Source organism: Carcharhinus amblyrhynchos, chromosome 6 (assembly GCF_965287045.1).
Source record: "Carcharhinus amblyrhynchos chromosome 6, sCarAmb.v2.hapA, whole genome shotgun sequence".
Classification (NCBI taxonomy): domain Eukaryota; kingdom Metazoa; phylum Chordata; class Chondrichthyes; order Carcharhiniformes; family Carcharhinidae; genus Carcharhinus; species Carcharhinus amblyrhynchos.
Window position 1 is genome coordinate 127,900,819 of NC_137329.1, and position 19,553 is coordinate 127,920,371.

The following is a 19,553-nucleotide window of genomic DNA, read 5'->3' on the forward strand; positions in this document are numbered from 1 at the left end:
CTCCTTCATCAGGTCAGTGCCACAGCAGTGGAGGGGCAGCACTCTGAAAGTTCATGCTACCAAATAAACCTGTTGGACTTTAACCTGGTGTTGTGAGGCTTCTTACTGTGCCTCCCCAAACCAATGCTGGCATCTCCACATTATTTCTTTTAAGATCACAATAGGATTACTTTTTGAATGTCTCAATAGAATCTGGCTTCACCATAGTCTCAGGCAGCGCATTCCAAATCCAAACCACTCTCTGGTGAAAGGTTTTTCCTCATGTCGCCATTGCTTCTTTTGCAAGTTAACTTAAATTCTTGATCCTCAACCTAAGTTTCTCCTTATCAACTCTGTCCCGATCCATCATGACTTTGAATACCTGTATCAAATCTCCTTTTAACCTTCACTTCAAGGAATACAATCCAATTGAATGGACTTTTCCCTTGTGAATTATTTCTATTCTGGATTGTTCATTACCATATTCCGTTGCCAACCTAAACCTGATTATCTAATAATCACAACCCCCTAAACACTCCCCTGCCACTCGATCCATCTCATTCCCAAGAACTAGGTCCAGCAATATTTTCTCTCTCGTTGGACTGAAAACACGCTGCTGTAGAAATTTTTCCAGAACATGCACAAATAACTCCTGTTCTCGCTACAATATTATTGTAAGCAGCATCTTTTACACTACTATTACTGGGTAATGAACCAAACCAGGTGTTAGACTTGGAGGTAGGTGAGCACTTTGGTGATAGTGACCACAATTCGGTTATGTTTACCTTAGTGATGGAAAGGGATAGGTATCTACCGAAGGGCAGAAGTTATAGCTGGGGGAAAGGTAATTATGACGCGATTAGGCGAGATTTAGGATACATAGTTTGGAGTAGGAAACTGCAGGGGCTGGGAACAACTGAAATGTGAAGCTTGTTCAAGGAGCATCTACTGCGAGTCCTTGATAAATATGTACCTGTCAGGCAGGGAGGAAGTGGTTGAGCGAGGGAACCGTGGCGTACTAAGGAAGTTGAATCTCTGGTGAAGAGGAACATAAGAAATAGGAGCAGGAGTAGGCCATCTAGCCCTTCGAGCCTGCCCTGCCATTCAGTAAGATCATGGCTGATCTGAAGTGGATCAGTTCCACTTTCCTGCTTTCTCCCCATAACCCTTAATTCCCTTGTCTATCAGAAACCTATCTACCCATGACTTAAATATGTTCAGCGAGGTAGCCTCCACCACTTCAAAGGGCAGAGAATTCCAGAGATTCACCACCCTTTGAGTAAAGAAGTTCCTCCTCAACTCTGATCTAAACTGCATCCCCTCCTCCTTATTTTGAGGCTGTGCCCTCTAGTCCTGCTATCCTTTCTAAGCAGGAAGAATCTCTCTACCTCTACCCTATCTATCCCCTTCACTATCTTGTACATCTCTATAAGATCCCCCCTCAGTCTTCTGAATTCCAACAAATACAGACCCAGTCTATTCAATCTCTCTTCATAGGCTAACCCCCTCATCTGCAGTATCAGCCTAGTGAACCTTCTGTGTACTCCCTCCAAGGCCAATATATCCTTCCGCAAGTGCGGCGCCCAAAACTGCACACAGTACTCCAGGTGCGGCCTCACCAGTGCCCTGTACAGTTACAGCAAGACCTCCCTGCTTTTATATTCTATCCCCCTCGCTATTAAGGCCAACATTCCATTCACCTTCTTGATCACCTGCTGCACCTGCAGACTGGGTTTTTGCGATTCGTGCACAAGATTCTATTCAATAAACTCACCAGTGTCTCTCCACCAAAGTCACAAAGGCAATATTCAGACAGCTTCTGCACACAGTGATCCACAACACGCAATATCTCTAGACTACAGCAAACAAGTTCTTGAGTACTGCCAAAAACTTTGGTTTCCAAATCAGTGTCTTAGAACATAGAACACTACAGCACAAACAGGCCCTTCGGCCCACGAGTTGCGCCGATCACATCAACACCTACCAATCCATAGACCTATCTATAACCCCCAATCCCATTAAATCCCATATACTCATCCAGAAGTCTTTTAAAAGTCCCCAGCGAGTTCGCCTCCACCACCACTGACGGCAGCCGATTCCATTCACTCACCACCCTCTGAGTGAAAAACTTACCCCTAACATCACTTCTGTACTTGCCTCCCCGCACCTTAAATCTGTGTCCTCTCGTAGCGACCATTTCAACCCGGGGAAATAGCCTCTGAGAATCCACCCTATCTATTCCTCTCAACATTTTATAAACTTCTATCAGGTCGGCTCTCAACCTTCGTCTCTCCAGGGAAAAGAGTCCCAGCTCCCTTAACCTATCTTCATAAGGCATGCCTCCCAGTCCAGGCAACATCCTTGTAAATCTCCTCTGTACCCTTTCAATAGCTTCTACGTCCTTCCTATAGTGAGGCGACCAGAACTGCACACAGTACTCCAAGTGAGGCCTGAAAGGGTCTTCAAGTCATAGCTCATGGTTTAGCCAATAGCAGACACAGACTATAAAGCACCAAATACAGTTGTTGATGGCTCCAGTTTTAAGGCAATAGAAAAGTTCTCGTACCTTGGTAGTGTGCTCTCTCGGGGTGGAAGTATTGATGTTTCAAAGGTAAGTTCTGCCTACATCTGACTCCATGATCATAACTGGAAGCTTCCCGGCATCTAGCTGAAGGCTAATATCAAACTTGACCAGATCATTGACTGACCTTACCACCCTGCTGTACGGCACAGAATCCTGGCAGTGCTATAAGTGGGATTGTTAATGCTTCCACCAAACACACCTGCAGTCCTTCATGAGAATTCAGAGCAAACAACATCAACTTCTACACTGCAGACCACTTCTTTTGGAACTATGTGATGGCAATCATTTAAATTTGGTTCAACATGTTTTGAGAACCATTTGTGCCAAACCCACTCCATCCACTGTGCCCATGCTGCTGCAGAACCTCCTGAAGCATTACCAAAAACCAAATAAATTGCCAGTTCTGTGGACATCCATGCCAATCCCACATCAGACTGTTCAATAATGAGTGAGCTCACAGGAGGCCATGAAGTCACTTACAACTTGAATATGCCAAGGAATCTATCATGATTAATTCTGATGAGTTTTTTCAAAATCAAAGAATGCGACACTGGACTCGTAGATGGCCCTCCAAGTAGTCCACAGGTTAAAAAGTTTGAGAATGGCTGCTGTAGGAGAAAAATATCAAACCACTTTTAATTATAAGTCTTTAATTTAAAAAAAACTTATGCTCGTTTTAGAACCATAGAAAATTACAGCTCAGAAACAGACCTTCTGGCCCTCCTTGTCTGTGCCGAACCATTTTTTGCCTAGCCCCACTGACCTGCACTTGGACCATATCCCTCCACACCCCTTTCATCCATGAACCCGTCCAAGTTTTTCTTAAATGTTAAAGTGACCCCGCATTTACCACTTTATCTGGCAGCTCATTCCACACTCCCACCACTCTCTGCGTGAAGAAGCCCCCCCGATATTCCCTTTAAACTTTTCTCCTTTCACCCTTAACCCATGCCCTCTATTTTTTTTTCTCCCCTAGCCTCAGTGGAAAAATCCTGCTTGCATTCACTCTATCTATACTCATCATAATTTTATACACCTCTATCAAATCTCCCCTCATTCTTCTACGCTCCAGGGAATAAAGTCCTAACCTATTCACTCCCTCTCTGTAACTCAACTTCTCAAGTCCTGGCAACATCTTTGTGAACCTTCTCTGCACTCTTTCAACCTTATTTACATCCTTCCTGTAACTAGGTGACCAAAACTGTACACAATACTCTAAATTTGGCCTCACCAATGTCTTATACAATCTTACCATAACACTCCAACTTTTATACTCGATACTCCGATTTATAATGGCCAGTGTACCGAAAGCGCTCTTTACGACCCTATCCACCTGTGAAGTCACTTTTAGGGGATTCTGTACCTGTATTCCCAGATCCCTCTGTTCAACTGCACTCTTCAGAGTCCTACCATTTACCCTGTACGTTCTATTTTGGTTTGTCCTTCCAAAGTGCAATACCTCACGCTTGTCTGTGTTAAATTCTATTTGCCGTTTTATAGCCCATTTTTCTAGTTGGTCCAAATCCCTCTGCAAGCTTTGAAAACCTTCCTCACTGTCCACTCCACCTCCAATCTTTGTATCATCAGCAAATTTACTGATCCAATTTACCACATTATCATCCAGATCATTGATGTAGATGATATAGATACTTTTATGAAAGTTATTGAATCAAGGAAGTGAGCAATTTGAATGTTTACACATAAATTATTTGTTATATTTTAGTTCCTACTTGCATGCTGTTACACTGGTGTAACATCAGTGTTTCGGATGTCGATAATGGGCACCCTGTTAATTGTATATATTGATTGGATGTTAATTGTATTCAGAAAGTAGGAGACTTGCCCGTGTTCATGGAAACAGGCTGAAAACAGGGGTTTGGCGTGAGGCGCCTGTTATGTAATGTTTGTCTCGATAAATGTGTAGTGGTCCATTTTGGCAGGCCCAATGGGATGAAGGAGTACAATATCAAGGGTAGGAGTCTTAGCAGTGTTGAGGAGCAGAAGGATCTTGGGGTCCGGGTCCATAGGACTCTTAAATCAGCCTCGCAGGTGGAGGATGTGGTCAAGAAGGTGTATGGTGTACTGGCCTTCATTAATCGAGGGATTGAGTTTAGGAGTCTGGAGGTAACGCTGCAACTTTATAAGACCCTTGTCAGACCCCACTTGGAGTACTGTGCGCAGTTCTGGTCGCCTCACTACAGGAAGGATGTGGAAGCTATTGAGAGGGTGCAGAGGAGATTTACAAGGATGTTGCCCGCATTGGGAGGCATGCCTTATGAAGATAGGTGGAGGGAGCTAGGTCTCTTCTCCCTGGAGAGACGAAGGTTGAGAAGCGACCTGATAGAGGTTTATAAGATGTTGAGAGGAATAGATAGGGTGGATTCTCGGAGGCTATTTCCCAGGGCTGAAATGGTCGCTACGAGAGGACACAGGTTTAAGGTGCTGGGAAGCAAGTACAGAGGAGATGTTGGGGGAAAGTTTTTCACTCAGAGGGTGGTGAGTGAGTGGAATCGGCTGCCATCGGTGGTGGTAGAGGTGAACTCACTGTGGTCTTTTAAAAGACTTCTGGATGAGTAAATGAGATTTAATGGGATTGGGAGTTAGAGATAGTTCTATGGCTTGGTAGCTATGGATGTGATCGGTGCAACTTGTGGGCCGAAGGGCCTGTTTGTGCTGTAGTGTTCCATGTTCTATAAGTAAATGCTTAGAAGTGAGTGCCATCTTATGCTTCGCTGTTCTATGGCTTTCTGAAATCTCACCCACCCTTCAAACTCTTATAGGAAGATGTTGGATGGATGCTTTGGAACTTGCTCTGAAGTGTTCAAGTCTCCTTAAGCGCACCATGATTAGAGATGGCAAAGAAATTGATCTAAACACCTCGGAGAACTGTCACGTTGCACTTTTTGGATTACTGCGAGCAAATGCTCTCCAAAATCCAGAACACTACCAGTAAGTAGTTCTTTTGACACTTGGTATTTAATGGCTACAGAGGAGTTTCTCATATTTTATTGGCAATTCTAATTGTACAGGACAGGTTAAATTTGGCATAGGACTATGTTTAATATATCAACTTACATGCGTTAATCATACCTTTCTTTGACAGTTAGAAAAGTAAGTTTCTCTGTTACATTATAATATTCAAGTGTGTATTTTATTGGGAATTATGAAAAGCTATTCATTTAGGAATCTAGAAAGTGACACAGTGGTTGGTACTGCTACCTCACACTGCCAGTGAGCTGGGTTCGATTCCCGGTTTGGGTCACTGTCTGTGAGGAGTTTGCATGTTCTCCCTGTGTCTGCATGGGTTTCCCCCAGGTGCACTGGTTTCCTCCCACAGTCCAAAGGTGTGCAGGTTAGTATGCATTGGCCATGCTAAATTCTCCCTCCGTGTACCTGAAAAGGAGCCGGCGTGTGGTGACTAGGAGATTTTCACAATAACTTCATTGCAGTGTGAATGTAAGCCTATTTGTGACTAATAAATGAACTTTTTACTTGAGAAATTTGGGAAGCAACCAACTGTTGTCCATCTGAACATAATACTGAGGCTACAGCTACAAGTGCAAGTACTGTATATTTTCTTTGAAGCATGCATTCTGTGGTTTCCAGAATTATAAATGCTATAGCTCTCCAGTGATAAAATGATTTTGGAGCTAAACTTGTACGTAATATGTCTTTGGTAGTGGAAGCACCAAATCACCTGCTCGCTCCAGTGGATGTAAAAGCATTCTTTTTAAGAAGGGCAATGGAATTTTGCTAGTTTCCTGGCCAATATTTATGTCACTCAGTCCATTTTGGCAGAAAAATTTGAAAGGCAAGTTATTACCTAAATGGAAGGCAGATTCAAAATGTGTCTGGGCAGAGGGATCTGGGTGTCTGTGTTCATGAATCGCAAAAAGTTGGTGTGCAGGTGCAGCACGTAATAAAAAAGGGCAGATGGAATATGAGCTTTCATTGCAAAAGTACTGCAGTATAAAAGTAGAGAAGTGTTGTTGCAATTGTATTGAGTGTTGGTGAGACCACATCTGGAGTATTGTGTCCAGTTTTGGTCTCTTCATTTGAGGAAAGATGTGGTGGCATTGGAGGCAGCTCAGAGGAAGGTCACCAGATTGATTCCAGGGATGAAAGGATTGATGTATCAGGAGAAATTAAACAGTTTGGGCTTGTACTCACTGGAGTTTAGAAGAATGAGAGAGGATCTGACCGAGGTATCTAAAATTTTAAAAGGGATTGATAAAAGTAAATGTAGACCAAATGTTTCCTCTTATGGGGCAATCTCAAACAAGAGGTCACAGGTATAGGTTGAGAGGCGGTAGATCCAAAACTGAGATGAGGAAGAACTACTGACAGAGTGGGTGGTGAATTTATGGAACTTGCTGCTCCACAGTGCGGTGGAGTCTGAATCGTTGAATGATTTCAGGAAGGAGATAGAGATATTTCTAATAAATAAAAGGGGCAAGGGGATATGAGGAACAGGCAGGGAGGTGGATTTAAAACCAGTGAGAGATCAGCCATCATCCGATTGAATGGTGGAGCAGGGCTCAAAGGGCTGGATTTGCAAATCCCTGCTCCTTGTTCCTATAGTGAAGCACATTATCTGACCATTATCACATTACAATTCCTTGTACTCTAAGGAATATGGTACAAGGTGCGCAAATTGGCTACCATATTTCTTAGAGTATGAGAATAGCCTCAATTCACTGGTTGTATATCACCTTAGGAAAGGTCATGAAAGGTATATAAAAGTGAACATCTTTATTTTCAACCAATTCTTTGATCAAGGAAACCATGTCTAGGAGTAGTTGTTTTCTCTTTGAAAGAATAGATCAGATTTCAGTCATTGTCCTATGGTCCTTTGAGAAGTAAGCAACAATTAGCTGAGAGCAGAACTCTTAACTTGATTGCTAGATTACAGCTCAACATGTTGCTGCTGTGGTGAAGGAGCCATGTTTTCCTGTCAGAAACACGGCTGTGATGCTTCTGCACTTGCATCTGCAGCTTTTGGGAGTTCCTCTGAGCAGTAATGCATCCAAAAACAGCACACTCTTGCTTTTGATTAAGTTTAAGGTTTTAGTGTGCTGTTGAAAGGCTTGTGTAGTTAATTGTCTTCTGACGATCTAAGTGCAGTTTTGAGGAAATTCTGCAATCCCACTACAGAGATGTTTAATTGAGGCCCTGTCTCCATGTTCTAGTAGTTTAGGTGGGCATTCAAGTTCGGGCACTCATTGAAAAGTAGCCACTTCTTTCAGTATCCTGGCTGACATGTCAGCCAATGCCACCAAAAAAAATAAGAAATGAGCTGCTCAGTTTTTACTGAGCAGAATGATTATCTTATCCCTGTATACGTGACTTCATTTTGAAGGTTGATGGAAAGAGTTAAAAATTATACCAGTTTAGAAATCACATACACAGCTAGCTATATTCAATCACAGAGGAACTCTGAGAAACCAGATGTCTTTATTCTAAGCACACCCAAGTAAGAGTCAAGGACCACAAAACTCCCAATTACAAGAAAGGGTTCAGTCACACACTATACGCATAAGATGTCCACTTAATCATGTGCAGCTTGTTAGTATCTGTTATAACAAGAAATATTGAACATGGGAGGTTGATATAAATTGATCAGACATATAACTATCATATTCGTGTCTAGAGGGTGGTAGATGATCAAAGAAGAAACACTTGTTTGATGATATAATTAGGTAGATGTGCACAAGTTGCAATTGGAAGCTATACCCTTATGTTTTCCCTTATGTAATCCTAACTATCAGTTGTGAGTGGATATAGATAATTTCTGAACAGATGTAAACCTTTGGTATACGCTAATTACTTGCAACCAAATCTGAAAGTATAACTCTGTGTAGTACTTAATTCAGGACTCTGTAATCTGCTACCAACTTGAGTACCAGATCCCTTGCTGTAGCAGAAAATAAAGGCCAATTTTAAACTCTGAACATCTCTGTCTGGTCACTCAAAGGGGACGAAGTCTAAAAGTAGCTGGACAACTCTTTTTGTCCTGCCACGTTGGTTCACTGTGTCAGTGATTTAAATATAGAACATAGTGGAAATTATAACCTGGATTGTGTAGTAGTAATGATGAAGAATCTATCAGCATTTGCCAGCATTACTCCAGTGATGTAGACAGCAACATTGAGAGCCTTCACAAGTACACAGTAACGAGAAAATCTAGAGATGGTCATAGTCACAGTGTCATCGTGGCACAGAGGAGTGTCTGCCAGTTGTCCTTCGATCAATCCAGTCAGCCCCATTCTCCACTCTATACCCATAGCCCAGCAAGTTTATTTTGTTTAGATGCCCTTACAACTTTTGAAATCATCCAAGTCAGAGGGTAATTTGCGACAAAGAAGGAGACCATTCAGCCCATCGAACCTATTTCATGACTTGTGCAGTATCTTCTTCGTTTGTAAAGACAGGTGCAAAGTGTTAGTTTAGCGATATTCTGTGGCCCTTGCGTAAATCCTCTTTTGGTCCTAACTAGTTCCTCTTGTTTTATCATCCATTTACTGTTTGTGTGCTAACGGAAGATCTTTGGATTCCATTTTATATTTGCTGCCAGTCTCTCGTACTCCCTCTTTTTGCTTCTTTTGGGTGCTTCTTCAATTTCAGTCTGAGTCTCATATTGAACCTGATTTTTAATTGTATTGCTGACCATACATCTGTTATATGGACAGTTTTTTGTTCATTTTATTCTATCTTTTTCGTGATCTAAGGAGTTCAGGATTTGTTTACCTTTCCCTGTCATGGATTTATAGCTTGGCTGTACCTGAGCTCTCTCCTTAAAAGGCAGCCCACTCTTCAGTTATAATTTTGCCTGTCTATCTTTGCCTCCAATTTATCAGGTCCAGATTCATTCTTCCTCCATTGGCGTGGCTTTTTCCCAGTTAATTATTCATACACTGGATTGTTCCTTTTCCTTTTTTCCTAGCCAACCTAAATTTTATGAAACAATGATCACTGTTTCTAATTTTCTCCTGTGGGCACTTGATCCACCTTATTCCCAAGAACCAGGTCAAGCAGTGTTTCCTTTGTCATTGAACTGGTAACATACTGCTGTAGAAAATTTTCCTGGATACACTCTAGGAACTCTTGCCCGTCTCTGCCCTTTACACTCCCGTTATCTCAGCTTATATTAGGGTAATTGAAGTCCCCCGTTATAACTTTATTATTCTTGCACTATTTTGCAATTTCCTTTCAAATTTGTTTTCACTACATTTTTCCCATATTTGGTGGCCGAGAAATTAAACACCGAGCAATGTCAATGTATTTTTTTTTCCCTTGGCTCCTGTCAAATAGATTCTCTCATTACAACTACTCCAACAGCGAATTCAAAAGCTTCAGATGATTCGCTGTACCCCACCTCAACCCCCTTTTCTTAATTTTATTTAAATTTTAACTGTTCTCTACCTTTTTATTCCTTTGTCTTCCTTTATTTCCCTTTTCCCTCCCCATTTTCCCCCCAATTTATCCCCCCTTTTACGTTTTTCCCCTTTGCTTCCCTTTTCCCCCATTTTCTCAATTTTATCTCTCTCCCACCCATCCCCCTTCTCCCACATCTTCATCTGCCACAGTTTACCCTCTGATTTCAGCTTCTTTGCGTTGGCCTTTCATACCTTCTATTCTATCTGTGGACTGCAATTAGCAGCCTTTCCCTTTGTTTTTGTGGCTATGACTCATCTTTTATTCCCTCACCCCGTGATACAAATATCTTCCGCTTTCTACGCCTTTTAACTTAGACAAAGGGTCACGTGGATTTGAAACGTCACTTCTTTTCTCTCCTTGCAGATGCTGCCAGACCTGCTGAGATTTTTCACCATTTTCTCTTTTGGTTTCAGATTCTGTCATTGACCTCTCTGGGCCATCCTCTCTCTCCAGCACTGCAATGCTGTCCTTAATCAATACTGCCTCTTCTCCTCCTTTCCATCCTTTCTGTTTTTCCTGAGTGCCTTGTATCCAGGAGTATTAAAAGCAATTGACCTAAGGATTGGGAGCAGTTTAAATATCAGCAAAAGAGGATCAAGCGAATGATTAAGAAGGGGATATAGAGTATTAAAGTAAACTAGCAGTGAATATTAAAGCTGCCTATTAAAATTCCTATAGATATGTAAAGAGAAAAAGATGGACAAAAACAAATATAGACCCCTTACAGCCAGAAACGGGAGAAGTCATGACAGGGACCAAAGTAATGCCCAAGGAACTACATTTGTCCTTTGTTTCTGTCTTCACAAAGCAAGACATGAATAATGTACCAGAAGTTCTGATAGGAGCAAGTTTTGCTGAGGAGCTGGAGGAAATCAGCATTAGTAGAGAAATGGTTTTGGAGAAATTAATGGGACTAAAGTTGGATAAATCTCCAGGGCCTGATAACCTTCACCCCAGAGTACTTAAGGAAGTGGTCCAGAAATAGTAGATCCATTGGTGGTCATTTTCCAAAACCCTTTGGACTCTGGACTGGTTCCTACAGATTGGAGGGTAGCTAATCTAATCCTGCTATTCAAAAAGACAGTTAGAGGGAAAACAGGGAACTATAGACAAGAAAACCTAACGTCAGTACTAGAAAGAACAAAAGAACAAAGAGTAATACAGCACAGGAACAGGCCCTTCAGCCCTCCAAGCCTGTGCCGATTATGATGCCCTAACTAAACTAAAAATAAAAGTTTCTGCCCTTACTTGGTCTGTATCCCTCTATTCCCTCCCTATTCATGTATCCATCTAAATATGTCTTGAATGTTGCAAATGTGCCTACTTCCACCACCACCTCTTGTACCGCTTTAAATTAAGGGGTGGTAATTATAGGACGGATGTCAGAGGTAGGTTCTTTACTCAGAGGGTGGTAAGGGCGTGGAATGCCCTGCCTGCAGCAGTTGTGGACTCGCCAACTTTAAGTGCATTCAAATGGTCAGTGGATAGGCATATGGATAACATTGGAATAGTTTATGTTAGACGGTCATTAGATTGGTTCCACTGGTCAGCGCAACATTGAGGCCCAAAGAGCCTGTACTGCGCTGTTATGTTCTGTGTTCCTCTGGCAGCACGTTCCAGGCATCCATCACTCTCTGCATGAAAAACATCCCCTCCACATCCCCCTTAAACTTGGGGCACTGCTAGAGTCCATTATCAAGAATTTCGTAACTTGGCACTTGGAGAGATCTGATCTGACTTATTATCATCACATAGATTACTATACAATGTAAAGTATTGTTTCTTGCGCGCTACACAGACAGAGCATACCATACAAAAGAAGGAAAGAAGAGAGTGTAGAATGTAGTGTTATAGTCACAGCTAGGATGCAGCGAAGGATCAACTTAATGCAAGGTAGGTTTATTCAAAAGTCTGATGGCAGCAGGGAAGAAGCTGGTCGAGTCGGTTGGTACGTGCCCTCAAACTTTTGTATCTTTTTCCCGACAGCAGATGGCGGAAGAGAGTATGTCTGAGATCCTTAATTACACTGGCTGCTTTTCTGAGGCAACGGGAAGTATAGATGTAGTCAGTGGGTGGGAGGCTGGTTTGAGTCTTGGACAGAGCAGGAGCCAGACCAACCTGTGATACAAACGGAAAGAATGCTTTCTATGATGCATCTGTATGAATTGTTGAGACCCGTAGTGGACATGACAAATTTCCATAGTCTTCTGAGAAGGTAGAAGCATTGATTTTCTTAACTATAGCATCAGCATGAAAGGACAAGGACAAGTCGTTGGTGATCTCGAAACCTTAAACTCTCGACCATTTCTATATGACCCTCATTGATGTAGACCAGGGCATGTCCTCCACTATGCTTGCAGAAATCAATGACTATCGCTTTCATTTTGTTGACATTGAAGGAGAGATTATTGTCATTGCACCAGTTCACCAGATTCTCTATCTCTTTCCTGTACTCCGTCTCATCATTCTTTGAGATTCAACCCACTACGATGAAACCTGAAAATCAGTAGTATAATCAGACAAAGTCAGCATGGATTTATAAAGGGGAAATCATGCCTGACGATTATATTGGGATTCTTTGTGGATGTAACTAGTTCAGTCGACCGAGGAGAACCAGTGAATATGGTTTGTTTAGATTTTCAGAAGGCATCCGACAAGGCTTCACGTAGCAGACTGCTATGTAAAGTTAAACCCCATGGGATTGCAGATAATGTCTTAGAGTCATAGAGGTTTACAGCATGGAAACAGGCCCTTCGGCCCAATTGGCCCATGCCACTCTTTTTTTTAAAATGCCTAGGCTAATCCCAATTGCCCACATTTGACCCATATCCCTCTGTACCCATCGTACCCATGTAACTATCTAGACGCTTTTTAAAAGACAAAATTGTACCTGCCTCTACTACTACCTCTGGCAGCTTGTTCCAGACACTCAACACCTTCTGTGTGAAAAAATTGCCCCTCTGGACACTTTTGTATCTCTCCCCTCTCCCCTTAATTTTGTGCCCTCTGGTCTTAGACTCCCCTACCTTTGGAAAAAGATATTGACTTTCTAGCTGATCTGTGCCCCTCATTATTTTATAGACCTCTATAAATTCACCCCTCAGCCCCCTATGCTGCAGAGAAAAAAGTCTCAGTCTATCCAGCCTCTCCTTATAACTCAATCCATCAAGTTCTGGTAGCATCCTAGTAAATCTTTTCTGCACTCTTTCTAGTTTAATAATATCCTTTCTATAATAGGGTGAACAGAATTGCACACAGTATTCCAAGTGTGACCTTACTAATGTCTTGTACAACTTCAGCAAGACATCCCAACTCTGACCGATGAAATCAAGCATGCCAAATGCCTTCTTCGCCACTCTGTCCACCATGACTCCACTTTCAAGGAACTATGAACATCTACCCCTAGTTCTTTTAGTTCTGTAACTCTCCCCAATGCCTTACCATTAACTGGGTAAGTCCTGCCCTGGTTCAGTCTACCAAAATTCATCACCTCGCATTTGTCTAAATTAAACTCCATCTGCCATTCGTCAGTCCACTGGCCCAATTGATCAAGATCCCGTTGCAATTGGAGATAATTTTCTTTACTGTCCACTATGCCACCAACCTCAGTGAGATGGATAAAAAGCTAGTTAGCAGATCAGAAGCAAAGAGTTGCATAAATGAGTCTGTTTGTGATTGGCAGGCAGTGACGAGTAACTGTTCACATTATATATTCATGATTTGGAAGAGGGAGCTCAATGTATTATCTCCAAATTTTCAGATGATACAAAGTTGGGTGTGTGGATGAGCTGTGAGGAGGATGCAGAGATGTTTTGGTGTGATTTGGACAGGCTGAGAGTGTGTGGAGGTATCCATGACAGATGCAGTATAATGTGGATAAATATGAGGTTATCTGCTTTTGGCACCAATTATAGGACAACAGATTATCATTTGAATGGGTATAAATTAAGAGAGGTGAATACTCAGCACAGTCGCTGGAAGGGCGGCAGGGTAGCACAGTCATTAGCACTGCTGCTTCACAGCTCCAGGGACCTGAGTTTGAATCCTGGCTTGGGTCACTGTCTGTGTGGAGTTTGCACATTCTCTGTGTGTCTGTGTGGGTTTCCTCCAGGTGCTCCGGTTTCCTCCCACAGTCCAAAGATGTGCGGGCTAGATTGATTGGCCATTCTAAATTGTCCTTAGTGTGCCGGGATGCATAGGTTAGAGGGATTAGTGAATAAATATGTAGGGATATGGGGATAGGGCCTGGGTGGGATTGTGGTTGGTGCAGACTTGATGGGCTGAATGGCTTCTTTCTGCACTGTAGGGTTCTATGATTGAAGTAAGCATGCAAGTACAGCAGACAGTAAAGAACGCAATTAGTATATTTGTCTTCATAGCAAGAGGATTTGAGTATAGGAAGAGGAATGTTTTACTGCAATTGTTCAGGGGGTTGGTGAGGCTGCACCAGGAGTATTGTGTGCAGTTTTGATGTCCTTACCTGAGGAAGGATGTCCTTACTATAGAGGGAAGGTTTACCAGGTTAATTCCTGGGATGACAGGTCTGTCATATGAGGAGAGACTAAGTCAGGATTAAATTCATTGGCATTTAGAAGAGAAATGGGGATCTTATAAAAACTTATAAAATTTGGATTAGACATGGTAAGAAGTCTCACAATGCCAGGTTAAAGTCCAACAAGTTTATTTGGTAGCACAAGCTTTCCAAGTGCTGCCCCTTCAGCAGGTGAGCTGTCCTTGATGAAGGGGCAGCATTCCGAAAGCTCGTGCTACCAAATAAACCGACTGGACTTCAGCCTGGTGTTGTGAGACTTCTTACTGTGCCCCAGTGTCCAACACTGGCATCTCCACATCAGGATTAGACATGGTAGATTCAGAAAAAATGTTCCCGATAATGGGGGAGTCCAGAACTAGAAGTCATGGTTTGAGGATAATGAGTAAACCTTTCAGAACTGAGGTAAGCAGAAATTTCTTCACCCAGAGGGTGGTGAATGTGTGGAATTCATTGTCACAGAAGGTGGCCAAGGCCAAAACGTCTGATTTTAAGAAGGTTTCAGTTTCCAGGCCAGTGCAGACTCGATGGGTTGAATGGTCTCCTCTAGTTTCTAATTTCTGCATACTTAATACCTCAGTCCTGCACTTTTTTGAGCTAGGTCTCCATTATAGCCACAACATTGTATTTCCACTTGGCAACCTGTCCTTGTAATTCAGTCTTATTTAGTGCACTCTGCATGTTTTCACATACATGCACAGTAATCTTTATTTAAACTTTATTACTTTTGTTCTTTCTCTGACCCCATTAAATAACTTATTAACCTAATTTTAGTGCTATCTGTCTGTCCCAATTCTCTGTGCACCTTCTAGTATTGCCTCCTGGTTCCCAGTCAATTTTAAACTACCCCAATTGTACTTGTAAGTTGACTGCAAATTGCAGCGATATCTCATTCCCACACTGTTATTTCTGGTCACAAATCTTATTCACCACACTTTGTGTATTTATGCCTGTTGTTGCTTTCCTATGTTGTCAATGATTCTACATTCACTCAAAGTGTGGTGAATCTCTGGAATTCTCTGCCCGTTGAAGTGGTGGAGGCTACCTCGCTAAATATTTTTAAGACGCGGGTTGATGGGTTTTTGGTAAGAGAGGGGATTAAGGGTTATGGGGAGAGGGCCGGAATGTGGAACTGAGCCACGACAGATCAGCCATGATCTTATTGAATGGCGGGGCAGGCTCGAAGGGCTAGTTGGCCTACTCCTGCTCCTATTTCTTATGTTCTTATGTTCTATGTTCAGCTATTGAAATCTTTCCTTTACAAACCTTCCCAGACGCCGATCAGTGGGAAATCTTGAATTGACAAGAATCTCTATCCTTACACTGTTAATTTCACTATAGAAGTTACACTTTTTTGAATGAGATTTAATTGGTTTCCTATGGCGTAGTAATTTCATAATCACTGATGAGTGTCCTCAACTTCCAAAAGCTAATTGTGTGTTTATGATATGTTAAATTTATCCATTGTGTGTACATAGATCCCTGAAAGTTGGGAATCAAGTAGATAAGGTTGTTAAGAAGGCGTACGGTGTCTTGGCGTTTATTGGTAGGGGGATTGAATTTAGGAGTCGCAGTGTAATGTTGCAACTGTACACTACTCTAGTGCGGCCGCACTTGGAGTACTGTGTGCAGTTCTGGTCCCCGCATTACAAGAAGGATGTGGAGGCGCTGGAGAGGGTGCAGAGGAGGTTTACTAGGATGTTGCCTGGTATGGTGGGGAGGTCCTATGAGGAGAGACTGAGGGATTTAGGGTTGTTTTCGTTGGAAAGAAGGCGGCTAAGAGGGGATCTTATTGAAACATATAAGATGATTAGAGGTTTAGATAGGGTGGATAGTGATAGCCTTTTTCCTCGGATGGAGAAAGCTAGCACGAGGGGGCATGGCTTTAAATTAAGGGGGGGTAGCTACAGGACGGATGTCAGGGGTAGGTTCTTTACCCAGCGGGTGGTGAGGGATTGGAATGCCCTGCCTGCTGCAGTTGTAAATGCGTCTAGTTTGGGGGCGTTTAAGAGATCTCTGGATAGGTTTATGGACGAAAAGGGATTGGTATAGGCTAGTGGGTCATTGTTTTTGTAACTGGTCGGCGCAACATCGTGGGCCGAAGGGCCTGTTCTGCGCTGTAATGTTCTATGTTCTATGTTCTATTATGTTAAAGAAATTCTACATGTTTAAATTAATTTTTCTTGAAGTTTGTTTATCTTAACCATTATTCATTTTGTGATCTAAAAATTGTAAGTGCAGGATAAATTAATTTCCTGGTTTGCAATCTGTAAGGATAATTCAGTATGATTGGCTGTTTTTCCTGATGGCTGATGACCCTGTTTCTTCATGGCTAGAGATCCCCTTGAGTTAGTGCCCACTTCAATTTGTCTTGGGAAGGGGAAAGCTGTGCTACGGAGAGCTTTGTGGGTAGACTTCTTCAACAACAGTGGTAATTGCATTGCTTTGCCACAGGCTACAAAATCCAAGCTATAATGGTTATGTACTGGACCCAAGTTCCAGGCTGAAGTATGATTTCTCAAAAAGCAGATAGCAGATTGTCATGGTATTTCAGTTTGATGATTAATCTAACCTCTGGCTGATCCTTGACCCTGTACCCCAGCAAAATTTTAATGTGTGAAGCTTGAGTGTTAATGTCCTCCTTGCAGTTTGTTTAAATGGTACATTGATTTCCAAAAGGTTAACCTACGTTTTTATAAGTAGATAGAAGCCCCTCCATTGAATCTGAAGGCATGGACCATTATTTTTAAAATTGCAGATTCATGTCATATTTTAAGAGCCACTTAAGGATGAGTCACTTTGAGACACGGTACATTGGTGCTTTTAAGTATTGTGCCATAAAATCAAGTACAGTTTTGTAGACATGAGAGTAATTGATAGAAAATTGAATGGCAAGTCACTGGGCCTATACTTGCGCAAGTTTTAATACTAAACTCAGAAATACATTACTAGTTACTCAAAATGAAATCCTCAGGAAGCAGTGCATGAATTACAGATTTAAGGGGAACTGGAAGAAAGGTAATGAATATTTTATGCAGATAATTGAGCTACAAATTGAAACTAATTCTTAAAATAAATTAATGCTTTTTATTTATTTTTTAAAGATGGCGTGAATGGGTTGAGAAGTGTCCCGGTCTCTCTTGCTGCAAAGTCTCACTTACTAGAAAAGGAAGTACTTTTCACTAGTGTTACCCACACTAGTATTGTTATTGGATTAATTCTAAAAATGATATCTCTGATCTGTCAGTGATGCTAAGGCCAGTGTTTCTCAGAATGACAGAAATGTTACAATGTAGGAGGAGGCCATTCAGCCGATCTCATCTTCACCGACTCTCTTGCCTTCTCCCCCCATAACCCTACACATTCTTCCTTCTTAGATAACCTTAATTCTCTTATGACTGCTTCAGTTGAACCTGCCTCCATCACACTGAGTATATTGCAGCTTTTCAAGTAAGGGCAACCCAGAAAAGAATTAATCTTTGTTTCTCCAGTTAAAGTAAGAAAAACCTCCAATTAATGAAATATGTATTTTCAGGTTAAATGAAAGTGAGATAGAACAGCAGCATTTTAGAGACCATGATCTGTACTCCGATAAATCAGACAGAGAAAATGAGCCTGACCACGAGGAATCGGATAATGACGCACTGGAGAAAAGTGGAAAAAGTGAGGAAAGTGATTCTGACACATCAGAAAAACATGATGACCTGTACAGTGATCTGCAGCCAATAGACATAGTAAAGGAAACGAGTTACATACAAGAAGCCCATGAAGAATTGGGCGAGGTAAGAGAAATTGCATTGGATATCACATATTTTCACGTTTCATAATTTCATGAAAATATTCTGAAGGATGATGTTGATTTCAGTGAACACTTACTGCTTTGAACTTCAGATTGTTAATTGCTGCTTCTTTGGATTGATCAAATTTGTGCATGTTGAGGTGCTGAAGAATGGAATGCTGCTTATGCTGTGCACCCGGTCTCAGAATAAGTAGCTCAGTGCTCTATATGGCACAGTTGAATGCTTAAAAAGTTGTGAACATTCATGGGAAATACTCATATGAAGTAACATAAGTTGAGACCCAGAAGCAAGCCATCTACCCACCTAACAATTGACATATGGCTTCTCATACAATGTACGTATTAACCTTTCAACAACAAATTGGTTAATTCAACCAGCGTGACTTCCATCTTCAGGGTGGTGGCTCTTTTTTTGTTCGTTCGTGGAACAAGGGCATCGTTGGCTGGCCAGCATTTATTGCCCATCGTAATTGCCCTTAAAATGGCTTGCTAGGCCATTTCAGAGGGCAGTTGAGAGTCAACCACATTGTTGTGACACTGGAGTCACATGTCTTAGTCTTACTAAATTGAGTGATCTTCAGTGTCATTACTTACTGGCAACTGTTACAGTCCCAGTTGATGTTATTACTGGGCGGGAAGGTCCCAAAATGGAATCCTGGCTCAAAAGATTATAACTTCTAGGTTTCTTTAGAAAACGTGGATGAACAGAGTCACAAGATTGCCAATGAAATCCTCCATTTAAAGAGCAAATAAGAACAAATAAAATTACAGCACAGGAACAGGCCCTTCGGCCTTCCAGGCCTGCACCGATCATGCTGCCTGACTGAACTAAAACCCCCCGACCCTCCCGGGGACCATATCCCTCTATTCCCATCCTATTCATGTACTTGTCAAGATGCCCCTTAAAAGTCACTACCGTATCCGCTTCCACTCCCTCCCCCGGCAACAAGTTCCAGGCGCCCACTACCCTCCGTGTAAAAAATCTGCCTCGTACATCTCCTTTAAACCTTGCTCCTCGCACCTTAAACCTATGCCTCCTAGTAATCGACTCTTCCACCCTGGGAAAAAGCTTCTGACTACCCACTCTGTCCATGCCTCTCATAATCTTATAGACTTGTATCAGTTCTCCTATCAACCTCTGTTGCTCCAGTGAGAACAAACCAAGTTTCTCCAATCTCTTCTTTTAGCTAATGCCCTCCATACCA

The 19,553-nt window shown here is 42.0% G+C and overlaps 1 protein-coding gene across 8 annotated transcripts in view; it reads left to right on the forward strand.

The window, feature by feature from the left end:
* osbpl8 (oxysterol binding protein-like 8) overlaps positions 1–19,553 on the forward strand; it is a 333,976-nt gene that overhangs the window by 246,082 nt on the left and 68,341 nt on the right. For all 8 annotated transcript variants that reach the window (XM_080191450.1, XM_080191448.1, XM_080191451.1 and 5 more), the window contains 2 exons: positions 5,344–5,512; positions 18,085–18,331. In XM_080191450.1, the coding sequence (XP_080047576.1) occupies positions 5,344–5,512; positions 18,085–18,331 (416 nt within the window). The remainder of the gene's footprint in view (positions 1–5,343; positions 5,513–18,084; positions 18,332–19,553) is intronic.